Here is a 14,718-nt window from a genome sequence, read left to right as displayed (position 1 = left end):
GCTGTTGCCCTGGATCTCTCCAAACTTCAGGGCTGTGGGCAGCTTGGCTTGGGAGGAGATCGGTGACGTGTTGGTGAGGTGAAACTTGCTTTTGCGGCGAGGCCAAAAATTGCTCAGTCCGAATCGGGCGAGACGGTTGTTGCTTAAGCCCTCGGCGGCCTTGCTGTATAATCTCGAAGCTTTTCTCCGTATGTAATCCCATATGCTCATTATTTTTCATTCCGCGCGATGTAGGGCTGTGCTATTAAATGCAAAACAGATTCTGAGCCTCCATTCAAATTAACTACGACATAGTTCAAAGGACCACATTAAAAAAAAAACTGAGTGAAAGTGCAAAGTACAACACAAATGCTCATTTTTTTAACAAAAAATATTCAGTTGGGAAATTTGTGTGTGCAGTGGCTTCCCAGTGACCTTTTAAAAATATATTATCACTTGTGAAATGCAGCAGTATATAGGTTTAAACCATCTTGAGAAATGTTACATGTGAAGTGGCCCCAAGTTGTTTGGTGTATTTGATCAGCTGTTAAAATTTTTGAGCTACAGTTTCAGTTTTCCTGTTACCTGTGAAATCTTTGGCTAGTTCAACTAAAAAATTCCTGTATGTGTGTAGATTATTTAAAACACTTCAATTTTCTATCAAATCTGTGACTCCAAGGCTGCTCGCAAGATATAATAAAAGCAATCTGTTTACAGTGAAAATAAAAAGAGTTTAGCCACTGGTAGTGCAGTTGTAAATGAGGTTGCTTATAATTACACCCCTCTAAGTTTGTTGGAACATACCTTCTACTAAGTGTTTTTAAGATTGTAATCCAAGAATATAGTACTGTAAATAATTCCAGGTCTCCTCTTTTATTCTGGGAACACTTGCGCTCTTTTAGTTTGCAATAGTATGCTAATACTTACCTACTAAAAGTAACAACCCCATCTTTAGTACCTTTTTTGGGAGCTCCAGTGTGGTGCCAGCAGGTGCAACAGAATTTTCCTCCCTCCACATCCGCTCCCCCCCCTCCCCCAGAGAGCGCTCTGGGGCAAGCTGTAGGTGGGGCGGAGATAAGTCCCATTTTCACAAGCAGACATCCATTGTGTAAGTGGGACACTACAATTAGATATCACTTTTGCAGGTATAAGGAGGTGTCAATCAGCAGGGAACTAAGTCATAAAGAATTATTGTGATCCATGGAGGTTGTTGCTGGTTCTTTTCAGTAGAAGGTATAGTTGGCAGGTGCCGAACTAGCTACCTGGAGGTAAAAGTAGAGATGAACTGGGAGCTTTGCTTCCTTCTGCATTGACGTATTTTGCCACTTTAACCATATGTTTCCCTCATGAGTTGAACAAGTTGAGATGATCTGCGCTAGAGGTAAGGTTGCACATTTTTTTACCTTTCAGTTTCAATTTCTGCTACTGGTGATAAGGGACTCTTCTTACAAATACCGTTCTGAACTATTGAGGAAATGCAAGTATTACTGGTTTTTAAACATTTTTGTGGAGTCCATTTCTACCCTCTGGTGAACTTGTGCTCCCTGGCCCCTCCCTAGTGCCAAGATTAAAAGGAAGGTGTGGTTTGGCTCCGTGGTTGCTGAAGCTTGTTATACTCTTTCCTACAAAGGAGTATGGCAGGTGCTTCCTTGGCTGTTTTGAGGCCAATGGGTCTGGAGCACCACAAATGCACAGCCAGACTTAAGGCCACAGTTTTTGGCTTATCTAGTAAAACTCTGTAAACAAAGGCTGGTTACCAATCCCAGCTAGTTTTTGTTTTCTGCTTATACAGTTAGCATAGACTAGTTTCTTTGATTTTTCATAATAAATGTTATTGTTGAAAAGACTTTAAAAACCGCACCAAAATATTGCTTAATTCAAATGGTTAAAAAACCCCGACATTGCTGTTATATATTTTAAATTAAGCAACTAAAATTGAATCAAATTTGTATGTACTTTTATACATAAGATTTGAAGCATGATGTTTAGCCTTTAATTAGAAAGTCCAAAACAAATCTTATCTTTGGCTACTATTTCATACACAATAACTTGGGAGTAACTCTTAACTCAATATAGCAAGACTTACTTGTGGCAAAATATGCAGATAATTAAGGTAATACAGAATGAACACGTGTGAAAATGGCAAATTCCACACCAGGGATAATTATACATATACAAATATTTGGTGTGATCACATTTGAAACACTGTGTACAGTTCTGCTTGCCTCACTTCAAAATGGAGATTGTAGAACTGGAAAAGTTTTGAAACAAAAACAAGAGGGTGGAGCAACTCCCCTATGAAGAAAGGCTGCGGTACATGAGACTTTTTGATTTCGAGAAAAGGCAGGCAAGAGGTGACATGATAGTTTATAAAATGATGCATCACCTAAAGAAAATGGATAGAAAGAAAGGTTTCTACCTCTCTGATAATACTAGAACTTGTTGACATTAAAGGAAGCTGAATATTGGACGATTCAGGACAGGTAAAATAAATTACTGCCTCATGCAGCACATAGTTTATCTATGGAACTTACTCTCACATGAGGAAGTGATGACCACCAACTTGGATGGCCTTAAAGGAGAAATTCATGAAATATAAGGGTATCAGTTGATACTAGCCTTGATGGTTGTGCTCTGCCTCCATGGTTGGAAACAATAATGCTTCTGAATACCAGTTGCTGGAAACTGCAGGAAGGGAAAGTGCTCTTTTATGGATTTTCCACAGGCAACTGTTTGGCCAATGTGGGAACAGGATGCTGGACTAGATGGGGCATTGGCCCGATCCAGCAAGCACTTAACGTTCTTTGGCGTGAGTAATTTGATTGCTCAGGTTAATTTGTGGGTTGTGTTAACTTATCTTGAAAATTGATATAGTTGTAACATTGGGCTTTGCCAGTAGTAGATTTGAATACTTGATGCATAATCCAAAACTTGTTTAATGCTATTACCTTTCTCACAGCTTGTATCCATAGTCCATCATTTATCTAGTAAAGCAGAGTAACCTAGATACCTTTCGTTGTTTCCTTTCTTAAGATTTGATTCCTCTCACATTACCTGTTCTCAGAAATGAATATAGTCTTTTAGCTGAGGCACAACACAGGTTGGGTTGGGGTCCAAAGAACTGCATTTATTCCTGTGAGCCCACAAAGGCTTTAGGTATGTTTCTGCAATAGCATTTCCTAATGCTGCAAACCACTTTCGAAATAGAGGAAGCTCTCAGAGTAGTCTGATCTTTATGCAGGTGGGGTCCTGCTGTTGAAAGGAAAGATACAAATCCCACTTTAATATGATCACAGCCTTTGGATCCTTGCAGAATAATCTGCTTTCTAAAGAATACTAGTTGACATTGGGGTAAAAATAGTTAGAAAATGTTCAAGAAAGTTAAATGCATTTCAAATGTTCGCTACAGTCCCATCCATGTATATTCAGAATTCAGCCTAACTGATTTCAGTGGGACTTGCAGGGAGTAAGTGTGTATAGGTTTGCAGCCTAAATGTTCTTGATCCAGTGATTATGGAAGGTTTATCTTTTGACAAATGGAAGCTTAGGAAACTCAACAGAACTTATCTTTCTATGCAGCTATAAATTTTATATAAACGTTGAAGCATATTTGCATAATTTAACATGCAAAATATGATGGCTGTAATTATTCAACATGTTAACTCTATGAAAAAATCAAACTATATTAGTAGGAACAATTTTCAGAGCATGTTTCTATCTCAGTACCTTGTTGATTATCTTTGTTCTTTTGTACCACATCTTTAAAAAAATCTTCATGTTCTACTTCTAAAAATATTTTTATATTCATAATACTGAAAGTTTAGCTCACACGAGGGACAGTATGTCATTGATATTTTAATGTTTCTTTTACAGATCATATTTGAGTTGTCTTTGAAGTTGCCAAAATGGTTTTAGCAGATCTTGGGAGGAAAATAACCTCAGCATTGCGCTCTCTGAGCAATGCTACAATTATCAATGAAGAGGTACGTAGCATTTCCATATGTGTTGTAATGGTTATAGTTAACTAGAAGGTAAGAATTATCTCTTCACAATCAAATTTGGCTTTGGAAGAAAATGGCCCAAGCTTAAAGTAATAAGGTTAAATTTGTACATACTGTATCATGAAACATGTGAGAGCTGCTTAAAACATACACTGTGGCAGCTGTGGCAATTAATTAACTGATACTTAATTTGTATTGTTGGAATGGTTGGACGACAACTTTCTACTACAAATGTAATTTACTTTGAAATACTGGATTAACAAAATTCAGGACGTTGACATTTTCTGAATTGTCTTTGTTTTCTCCTTACAAGGTTTTAAATGCTATGTTAAAAGAAGTATGTACAGCATTACTGGAAGCTGATGTGAACATCAAGTTAGTGAAACAACTGAGAGAAAATGTCAAGTAAGTGACCCAACCAAGATAACATAAAGATGTACATTTCTCTCCAGTGATTATCTTTCTGTTTGCTTGTGCCTTGAAAGGGCCATGTGTGACTTCTTCATACTACTTAATTAATACCCAACTTAAATCAGTTCAATTTCTAGTTTCAGAGGAATAACTGATATCTCAATAAGTGCTCTTCTGACATAGCTTATCTGCCCCACATAAATTGAAGTACTGCACAGTCCTTGTAAAAATATGGGTATTATACAACTCTGCCCATATGAAAATGGAACAGACTTCCTCTTGTGCAGCAATACTTCTCCATCCTCTCCTCCCCCTAGTGCACCCTCAAAATCTGCTCCAGAGAGTTGGAGCGTTGGGGGTGATGGGCCTCCAGAGCAGATTTAGAATGTGAATGTATGGCTGCAGAGGTGGTGCCAGGGAGAAGTCTTGTTCCACAAGTAGAAGTTTGCCTGTTGAATTGTGCCTATAGTAACTCTGTTATAAGTAGTCCTAACATCCAGGACCTTCAGAATAATGCAAGATACAGCACTTCTTTAACAAACTGATTGCTGGGAGGGAAGGGTAGGAGACATGAGTAGCTGTATGTACTTCTGGGCAAGCTGCCAAGACCGAACTGAAATAGCAAGCTGGAATCCTGCTTGCAATGAAATTTACTTGGTGCATGGAATACGTATGACTGACATATGAAAGGTGTTAGTTGTTTTATATGTGGATGAGCAAAACACTATTCTGAATACACAAATGTTTTTGCACAAAAGCATAGTATATTGATTATCTGTCCATCTTTACTTGATTAACATTAATGTTGTTGTTCTATTATTTATTATATTTGTTATTCACAAAGCGACATGCATTCAAGCCAGTTCAAACAAACGCAAATAATAATAATCTAAAAACAGTTATATGGATAAAGCATAGGTCTTGCAGATCCCACCCCACAAAAAGGGGTCAAAAATGCCTGAAAATGAGTAAAGAGGAAAGTCTTTGCCTAGTGCCTAAAAATAATAATAATAATAATAATAATTTTTTATTTATACCCCGCCCTCCCCAGCCAAGGCTGGGCTCAGAGCGGCTTACAAGCAATAATAAAAACAAGATGAGTGATTACAACTTAAAAACAAAAATAAAATACAACATTAAAATAATGGAACATTAAAATATTAAAATGAAGCCTCATTGCAGGAGAAGGAAAAGAAAAAAGAAAAAAGGGGGGGAGGGAATCAAATTGGCTCCAATCCAAAGGCCAGGCGGAACAACTCTGTCTTACAGGCCCTGCGGAAAGAAATAGATAAGCATGACACCAGGCACGCCTCCCTGTAAAAGCCACCACTGAAAAGGCCTTTTCTTATGTTGCCATTCTTCATGCCTCCTGCAGAGTGGGCACATGATGAGTAGCTATTACTGAAAATCGTAGGGAGAGGGGGTCTTTGAGTAAGTTTGATAACTCCGTGCTCCTAAACATGCTCTGGGATTCAATTCCCATTGAATTCAACATAACATTTCTGTTGTATTGCTTTTGATTTTGTATTGCTTATTTTCTGTTTGAACTATAGATCTGCTATTGATCTTGAGGAAATGGCTTCTGGCCTAAATAAAAGGAAAATGATTCAACATGCTGTCTTTAAAGAACTTGTTAAGGTAAAATATATTAAATAGTAGTACAGTTGGTTTTTCTAATCCATATGTTGCTTGCTTTAATACAGCCTAGCACTCTAGGCTTCCTTCTTTTTCTGATCAAACATTCCTTGTTTCTACCTCACATTCTCATATGAACATTGTTGCCACATTTCTATATGAATATTGAGTGACCATTGCCACTCTAATTGTAGGTATGTGCAATCTTGCTAAGACATTGTCAGGGGACTGCCATCGGAACAGGGGAGGGGGGCAGGGGGATACAGAGAGCCTCCGTAGTCCAGTGGTGGGGAAAGCCACACCTCCAGTGGAGCAGAGAGGGAAGGGGGCAGCCAAGTGAGGGAAGGGCTCAAAGATGCTGCTGAGAGCCCAAGCGCCTCACCTAACCTGGCTGACCACTTCCGTCACCCAGCCTGTGCAGAGGGGTGAAACCCAAGGAGGGGAGGCAGAGATTTGGGGTGTCTAAGTTTTTATTCTGGAGGAGAAGCTGGAAGAGGCCACTCCCGGATTTTGCAAGTGACTAAGACGGACATGAACTTGTTGGTTCTGCACTGTAAATAGTTTGCACCAATGAAACCTGTAAAAGACAGGTCGGAGTCCTGCCTGGTTACTCATGAGCAACCACCACCCGCATCTGACAGACATAAAACAACAATGGTTATGGGACATCTTTATACTACAATGCAGATTTTATTCTTACTCATTTTACATATTTCTTTCTACTGCAGAAATCTTAAGCATTGTGTTACATGTGGTGCAATAATCTGTTGAGTGGAGTAGGTTGTTAGCCAGCATTGGCGAGATCTACCCTTTATACAGTTGACAGTGGCTCAAATTAATACCAAACCAAAGTTTGTGCTACCTCAGTTTTAGTGTGGTGGTTATATTGACAAAACTGTAGTTACAGCCATTGCTCTGCTTCTGGAGTCCATTGTGCACAGAAGCAACAGTGTTTAGCAGGTGCGGAGGAAAGACAAATGGTTCTAATCAGTGGCTTGCCTGCACATTTGGGAGTTGAAATTATGGCTGGTTGACTTCCAGACTATGATTAGCTTGAACTGTGATTTGGTGTGATGTCTAAAAGGAGCAACAGTGTAGTTTAAATGAATAACTGGATTTTATACCAATTGTATAGCTAGAATACCCCAATTGAGAGTACTGCAAAAGCAGGTGTATGTGCTGTTCGCCTGACTTCACAGTGGGGTGATGATTGTAGGGACATTAGTGCACCATGCTTGCAAAGAAACACTGCTTCAAAGACTTCAAGCCCGTTTTCTCCAGGGATTGGTGGCGTGTTAGTCTCACAGCTGATCCTGCTGTGTCTCTACCATCTCTGCATGTGATGTCATATATGGAGAGAAGGAGGGGTGAGGTGGGGAATGTGACCTTGTGGGAGAAATTGGGGCCTGTGCTGGGCCAGAGTTTACCCACCCCTGTCTTAATGACTGTAAGGATGGTCTTGTTAAACTTGTTCACTGGCACTGGTCTGATAGGTAATTGGAGGGGTTTTGAGTGGCACAGAACTGGGCAATGTCACCATTTACTGATATAGGATACCATTGTTTTACTTTGATTTCCAAGTATCTTAATTTCTCATTTCCAAAGTTAAGAGAGAGCATCCATGATGCTGGAAAAATATATTAAACCTTCAAACAAAACTGCACACTGAAAATCTTGTGTGTTACTGTGATTCTGAAGCTTTGCTTTGTAGCGCACATGTATACTTTTTGCTTTATAGCTCGTAGATCCTGGAGTAAAAGCCTGGACACCAACAAAAGGAAAACAGAATATCATAATGTTTGTAGGGCTGCAAGGAAGTGGCAAAACAACATCATGTTCAAAGGTAATTTGCATTCTTCATAATATTTAATATAGACTGTTTGCTTTCAGATAGACATTTGTGACTATGAACAAAACTGAACTAAATTTTAGGGGAATATTCAGGTGTTACGAGGCAAAATCTTTCTTGTATAAAGAATCTAGACCTTCTGGTCCATGAACAGAAAGGCTTCTTTCATTTCCAAAAGGAATGCTGATCAAGTGGAAGCTTCTTACTGAAGAGGGGAAGACATGACGTTCATCGGTTTCCAACATCTCTTTGCAGCCACTAGCACGACTATTACCATTTAAGAAGGTCTATTAGCACTGGAGTGGCATCTAGTTAGTGTGTTCCTCTCTGGTCAAGGATGGATCTAATCCTATCATTGCAGGAGATCATAAAATGAAGGTCACTGTTTTGTCGTCATTTTATAGAGTCTACATCTTGTACATAGCCATACCTTGACAAGACTTCAGAATAGTTGCATATAGTGCAAGCCACCTGTCACTGCATGACAGTAAAACTTCACTGTAAATGTCATATAAAGGCAGCAGAACCCATTTCTTCAGCTCAGGGTTCTGCCCTAAGAGCTTACAAATGTAAGCGAGTCTGAAATGAAAGAACCTTACTGTTCTCATGCACCATATTGATTAGTCTTAATTGCTGCTTGTGCCACAAAGCCCATTTTGGTCTTCCTATTGGGCACTGAAAAATAATGAAAACATGATGTAATGTTCTTGAGAGTTCTTAATACTAAACTTGACATTATCACTACATCTTTGGATTTTTTATTAACAGTTGGCATACTACTACCAGAGGAAAGGCTGGAAGACATGCTTGATATGTGCAGATACTTACAGAGCAGGTAAAATACTTTTCCCCCAGCGATTCCATTTTCAGTAGGTGTGCATATTCTACATGGCTAACAAATACTGTCTGAATTCTACAGGTGCTTTTGACCAGTTAAAACAGAATGCAACAAAAGCAAGAATTCCATTCTACGGCAGGTATGTATCTTTAACTAAGTTCTGTTGCAAAAATTATTTTATCAGATTCTGAAATGATATTTGAAGAACAACATTAGTCAATGTGCTGCCCCCAAGATGAAGTTGTTTCAAGAGTCATCCCTGACTCTTGGCTATGTTGGCTGAGGCTGATGGCCACAACATCTGGAGGGCATTTTTTAAATATAAAGCTAGAATTTAAGTATTTCACTCTTTCTGATTTTTAAAGTACTTTTCATGGCCGTGAGAGAAACTTAGTAACTTGGTTTGAAATGAGTTTGAAAACATTTGATCATGCACAGAAAATTTGCAGACTCTTAGTGTCATAGGAAATAGTCTAGAATAGCAGTGGTTGGTGAAGCAGTTCACGTGTGGAAGCAGTGAGCTGCTTCAGTGAGGCAATGCAGGGCCAAGGAAGCCCTTCCTTACTAAGTGTTGGGCTGTGTCAGCACCATGCAAGCAGGCTGCTGATAGCAACAGTTTATGCTGTCTGCTTGACAACTACATACTTGCACTGTGGCTGCTGGGACATCTGCTGACTATAGGAAGGAGGAACTCTTCCCCCTCCCCTTAATTGCACGCAGTGATAGTGGGTGTTTCCTGCCAGAGAACTATCTCGTTGAAATCTGCTTGGTAACATTGTCCGTGTAACTGAAGCATGTGTGTTCCTGTTGGAACAGTTACACAGAAATGGATCCTGTGATCATTGCATCTGAAGGTGTTGAAAAATTTAAGAATGAAAACTTTGAAATAATAATTGTCGACACAAGTGGTCGTCACAAGCAGGAAGACTCACTCTTTGAAGAAATGTTACAAGTTGCCAATGCCATAGTAAGTATTATACACAATAGCTTTATTTTTGACAACTGTGCTGAAAGTAGTCATGCTGAAATCCTGATGTACTGCCTTCTCAAAATGAATCCCTAGATTCAGTGGGGTTACTCTTTAGTAAGTGTTCACAGGATTGCAAATTTTGGGTCTGTGCATAACATAGGGCAAATAATCATGAACAATTTTTGCTTTTTGGGTCAGGGACTGTTTTGAAGGGCCCAACTCAAAGTGCTGGTTTTGAGCTATAAAGCTTTAAATGGCCCAGGACCACAATATTTCAAGGACTGCCTCTTTCCATATGAACCTACCCAGACCTTGAGATCAATTTTTGAGGCCTTTCATGTGCCTTCTCCACGAGGTCTGGAGGGTGGCGATACGAGAACGGGCCTTTTCTGCAGTGGCTCCCCGTCTGTGGAATGCTTTCCCCAGGGAGGTTCGCCTGGCGCCTTCACTATATACCTTTAGGTGGCAGGCAAAAATGTTCCTCTTTAACCAGGCCTTTGGTTGATTGGGTCCTATCCTTTTAAAATGTGTTGGGGTTGGTGGTTATTGCGTTGTTTTTGTTTTTATTTTGATTAAATATTTTGTGGTTTTATATTTTGATTTTATCCTGTGAACCGCCCTGAGGCCGGATATAGGACAGTATGCAAATTTAATAAATAATAGTAATAATAATGGAAGGAGTCATAAAATGGAGTCCCTCAACTTGGACTCTATTTGATGATCCAGATCTAATACAGAGCTAAATAGACTGATGCTGGGCTATATTTATGGAGACTATTACCAATAAGTCTGGTATATGTTGCAGATGCATGATTTTAATGGCAAAATAATCCTATTAGTCATGCTGAACCAGCTTTTGAGGGCACTGTAAACCTTCCAACTTTTAAAAGTTCAAAATTTTAGAAATTTTAAACTGGGCCTCCATATTAAAATTAAAATCAGAATAATTGTTGGTTATAAGTAATTATTAGCATTGTGTAGTACTGTGAATGATTTGCCTTCTCCTTTGATAACATGAGAAAATGGTGAAACACTTTCCTGCATGTTTTCTTTATACTTGCTGATATGAAAGCAGTTTGAAAGAGAGAAATTAATTATTTGCTCTTGCTTGTGTAAATACTTACAGCAACCAGACAATATTGTTTATGTGATGGATGCCTCTATTGGTCAAGCCTGTGAAGCTCAAGCAAAGGCTTTCAAAGATAAAGTTGATGTTGCTTCTGTGATTGTAACAAAACTGGATGGCCATGCAAAGGGAGGTGGGGCACTCAGTGCGTAAGTATATTTTCACTTAATTATGGAGCTAGGTAGCACTTCAGTGACTGTAAATAGCTGAGTACAGTAAAACTGTTCAGAAAGTAATGCTAATCCTTTGCTTTGGTAATACTATTTTGAAGAACTTTATTTTCCCTCAAGGGGAAATAAATCATTAAGAGTAATTGCCACCTCTTGTTACATTGGGGTGTGCATGTTTGGCTCTATGCTAAACTGTCTGTAATAATGTGGAATCCATTTTCTAAGCAGCAGAATCCAGTGACTTAAATATTGTGATGAGGCTACTTTACCTGTTCTTTAAGCATAAATAAATTTAAGTGGGTTTATGCTGTATCCACTGTGATTTGGCTCACAATTTTTAATGACGTTTTTCAAATTCAGAATGATAAATTTTATTTAAAATCCCTCTTGCACACTAGAATGCTCTGTGTTGAATTGACTTACAGTTGACTTTGTCCTTCATTGCAGAGTGGCTGCCACTAAAAGTCCAATCATTTTTATTGGTACTGGAGAACATATAGATGACTTTGAACCTTTTAAAACACAACCCTTCATCAGCAAGCTTCTTGGTATGTATTAATTGCCGATAGAACAAAAAAAACCCTCTCTAAAAATATATTCTTCAGTGTGTTCAGATTATTTAAAAATCTCATATGGTTTTTATTTTAGTTCCTGAAGATGCCTTTTTGTATTACAGGTATGGGAGATATTGAAGGACTGATAGATAAAGTAAATGAATTGAAATTGGATGACAATGAGGCACTCATAGAGAAATTAAAACATGGTAAGCTGTGCCAAAAGTATTACTAATATGCAGTGTAACAGCTCAAAACACCTATTCATAAGTGTGTTTTGGAATGATTGAGTGTAGCAACCTAATTTTTTTTAATGTAACTATTTATTGTTGACTCCGACTTCTTTTGCCCTTCAGGTCAATTTACTTTAAGAGATATGTATGAACAGTTCCAAAACATCATGAAAATGGGACCCTTTAGTCAAATCTTGGTAACTATGGCTGAAACTTGTTTTCTTTTGCAATCTGATAAGATTCTTTTTTCTCCAAGGTTCAGAAAATTCTGCACTAAAACATTAAAATTCAGTCTGAACTCAAATGCTACATATATTTGAAAATGGCATTTAATATTTACTTATAACTGTTGTAGGGTATGATCCCAGGTTTCGGAACAGATTTTATGAGTAAAGGCAACGAACAGGAATCAATGGCAAGGCTAAAGAAACTGATGACAATAATGGACAGTATGAATGATCAAGGTAAAATTTCCTGCACTTGAGCAACTGAGTGACCAATGTGTTGAAGTGTACTTACTACATTGAATAAAAGCCTAAATGAATTATACCTAATCTTTACTGTTTATAAAACTAAAATACCAAGCTATTAGTATAGAATTTTGAGTGGTTGCCCTTCTAAAAAACCTGTAATTGACTCATCAGCATTTTAACAGTGCACAATAAATTGTTTATTTTCCCATGGCTTCTCTAATGTAGAACTTGATAGTACAGATGGGGCCAAAGTTTTCAGTAAACAACCAGGAAGAATCCAAAGAGTAGCAAGAGGTTCTGGTGTTTCAACTAGAGATGTTCAAGAACTCCTGACACAGTACACAAAATTTGCACAAATGGTGAAAAAGATGGGAGGCATAAAAGGACTTTTCAAAGGTGAGAATAATTACAGTTGCATGGATTTCATGTTCTCCAATTTAATCAGTTGCATAACTTTAGAAGTCCCAATTCTGGACCAATTGTAAAAACAAATAATGTTTTGTGCTTATGAATTCCCATGTTAAAAATAGATTACATGAGCATCACTATGTAGAGAAGCAGTATGTAAATTTGGTCTTAAAACATCATTCTCATAGACATTTCCTGAAAAAGACACAAACAGTATGTTTCTACTTCCCTCGGAATCACGCCAGAGAATTGTGTTTGACCCTGTTTAAGAGATGAAGCTGAAACATGTGGTAGAGATAATAGGTCTTGATTGTGTCTCTGAAAAGAAAGCAGACTTTTCTAATGAGACTATGATTCATTGTTTTGTTTAATAAATTTGTATACCAACCTGCAGCCGAAGATCACAGGGCAGTTCACTGATATGGTCTTGGATTCAAATGTCATATTTTTCCATGCTGTGGAGGCTCAATGTTCTCTTTGCTTAAAAGTGTTCCAAACTGTGGGGGAAAGGAGCAATCTATAGACAATCAAATAAATTTTAACGGTGTTGTACAAGCCAGACAGTCAATCAATCCAGTTCTCTAGAGTGAATATGCATGATTTCTAGCAAAAGTGAGATTACTGACTTTTCTTGTGCACATCTCTAAAATACACAACTGCCAGCACACTAAGAGGATAAACACCATGTAATGTTTCTGATGGGTTTGTCATTTCCCTCTCCCCTCCTCCTGTTTTTCCACCCCTTTAAGGAGGTGATATGTCAAAGAACGTAAATCCATCCCAGATGGCAAAATTGAACCAACAGATGGCAAAGATGATGGATCCCAGAGTTCTTCATCATATGGGTAATGGTTATTTCCCCCCTCTGCTTACTGTAGGAGGCTAACAAAATAGGTACACCATGTAATTTAACAACTCTATTTTAATTCTCATAATTGCATATTGTCCAATGCCGAAGTCTAACTTGCCTTGGAAAGCAAATGTCGATAAGAATTCTAAAGTACTTACAGGCCTATGGTTATGTGGTTATGTTTCAAAATTTAAAGGACAGTTCAATTGTTATTGCCAAATTTCAGTTTCTCTGCAGAAGGAATGATGGAAGTTATCTATCAGTAGCATATTGGTGCCGGATATCAGCGCTGAGGACACCTTGTGGGGTTCAAACAGTTTGAAACTGAATTTTTCCTCTTAAAACAAATTGGAGCAGGAGTAGACAGCTATTGCCTTCCATAAATTTTTAATAGATATACTTTAGCAACTGTTAAATGAGAGCTTGTGCTACCAGCATTAGCACACACCTATGCTTAATACATTTTATTCTGTTCTGTCAAAGCTATTCCTTCTATGCTGTATGCCCTGTGGAATCTTCATTCTTTTTTGTCTTTGAAGAGCAATACATATCACAGCATGCTATGAAAAGTCACCTGTTTGCAATATGACACAAAGGGCTTCTGTTGGTTAAATGCTAGCCAAAAGTTACATTGCACACACTGAACTAATTGTGCAACTCTTTGGATTCCAGTTGACCGGTTCTTATATAAATGTTCCATCTTACTAGGCTTTTTTCCAAACTGTAATGTTGAAGTGTCCATATTTAATATTCCTCTTTTATTCCAGGTGGCATGGCAGGACTGCAGTCAATGATGCGGCAGTTTCAACAAGGTGCTGCTGGAAATATGAAAGGCATGATGGGATTCAATAACATGTAAAAAGCCTTAATAAACTGACTTGATTAACCATTTGCTGGAACATCACTAAAAGAATGAGATCTCCTTTTTTACAGTGAAGGAGAATGTTAATGCAACAAGTGATGCTTTTGAAACTTCAATCTGAGAGTTTCTAGATTTATTTCTAGAAAGTGGTTATATTTTTGCTTAAATTGGTTCTTTTCTGTTTTAATTTTGATGTTACATGGAGAATTAAGTTAAAAATCAAATAATGTACAAATTTAATATTTAGAGGAACTTTTTAATTGCCTCATGGCAGCCGTTATATTTGTAAACAATTCAGAACTTTGGTTAATACCAATATGTCACAAATATACTGTAAAATAAAGTGGTTGTAAATTTAA

At 38.0% G+C, this 14,718-nt stretch overlaps 1 protein-coding gene across 3 annotated transcripts in view; it reads left to right on the top strand.

The window, feature by feature from the left end:
* SRP54 (signal recognition particle 54) overlaps positions 1 to 14,718 on the top strand; it is a 16,521-nt gene extending 1,803 nt beyond the window's left edge. For 2 of the 3 annotated variants that reach the window (XM_083508775.1, XM_083508774.1), the window contains exons 2-16: positions 3,853 to 3,962; positions 4,294 to 4,385; positions 5,945 to 6,029; positions 7,765 to 7,869; positions 8,644 to 8,710; positions 8,795 to 8,852; positions 9,530 to 9,680; positions 10,810 to 10,958; positions 11,427 to 11,527; positions 11,656 to 11,742; positions 11,890 to 11,963; positions 12,122 to 12,230; positions 12,465 to 12,635; positions 13,397 to 13,492; positions 14,265 to 14,718. In XM_083508775.1, coding sequence (XP_083364901.1) covers positions 3,885 to 3,962; positions 4,294 to 4,385; positions 5,945 to 6,029; positions 7,765 to 7,869; positions 8,644 to 8,710; positions 8,795 to 8,852; positions 9,530 to 9,680; positions 10,810 to 10,958; positions 11,427 to 11,527; positions 11,656 to 11,742; positions 11,890 to 11,963; positions 12,122 to 12,230; positions 12,465 to 12,635; positions 13,397 to 13,492; positions 14,265 to 14,356 — 1,515 coding nt within the window. In that variant the 5' untranslated portion in view covers positions 3,853 to 3,884 and the 3' untranslated portion in view covers positions 14,357 to 14,718. Of the gene's footprint in view, positions 1 to 1,389; positions 1,457 to 3,852; positions 3,963 to 4,293; positions 4,386 to 5,944; positions 6,030 to 7,764; positions 7,870 to 8,643; positions 8,711 to 8,794; positions 8,853 to 9,529; positions 9,681 to 10,809; positions 10,959 to 11,426; positions 11,528 to 11,655; positions 11,743 to 11,889; positions 11,964 to 12,121; positions 12,231 to 12,464; positions 12,636 to 13,396; positions 13,493 to 14,264 lie in introns of all 3 variants that reach the window. The other variant, XM_083508776.1, reaches the window with a different exon arrangement.

The sequence above is a fragment of the Podarcis liolepis genome, assembly GCF_965112155.1.
Source record: "Podarcis liolepis genome assembly, chromosome: 1".
NCBI lineage: Eukaryota > Metazoa > Chordata > Lepidosauria > Squamata > Lacertidae > Podarcis > Podarcis liolepis.
This window is presented reverse-complemented; position numbering and strand designations above follow the sequence as displayed.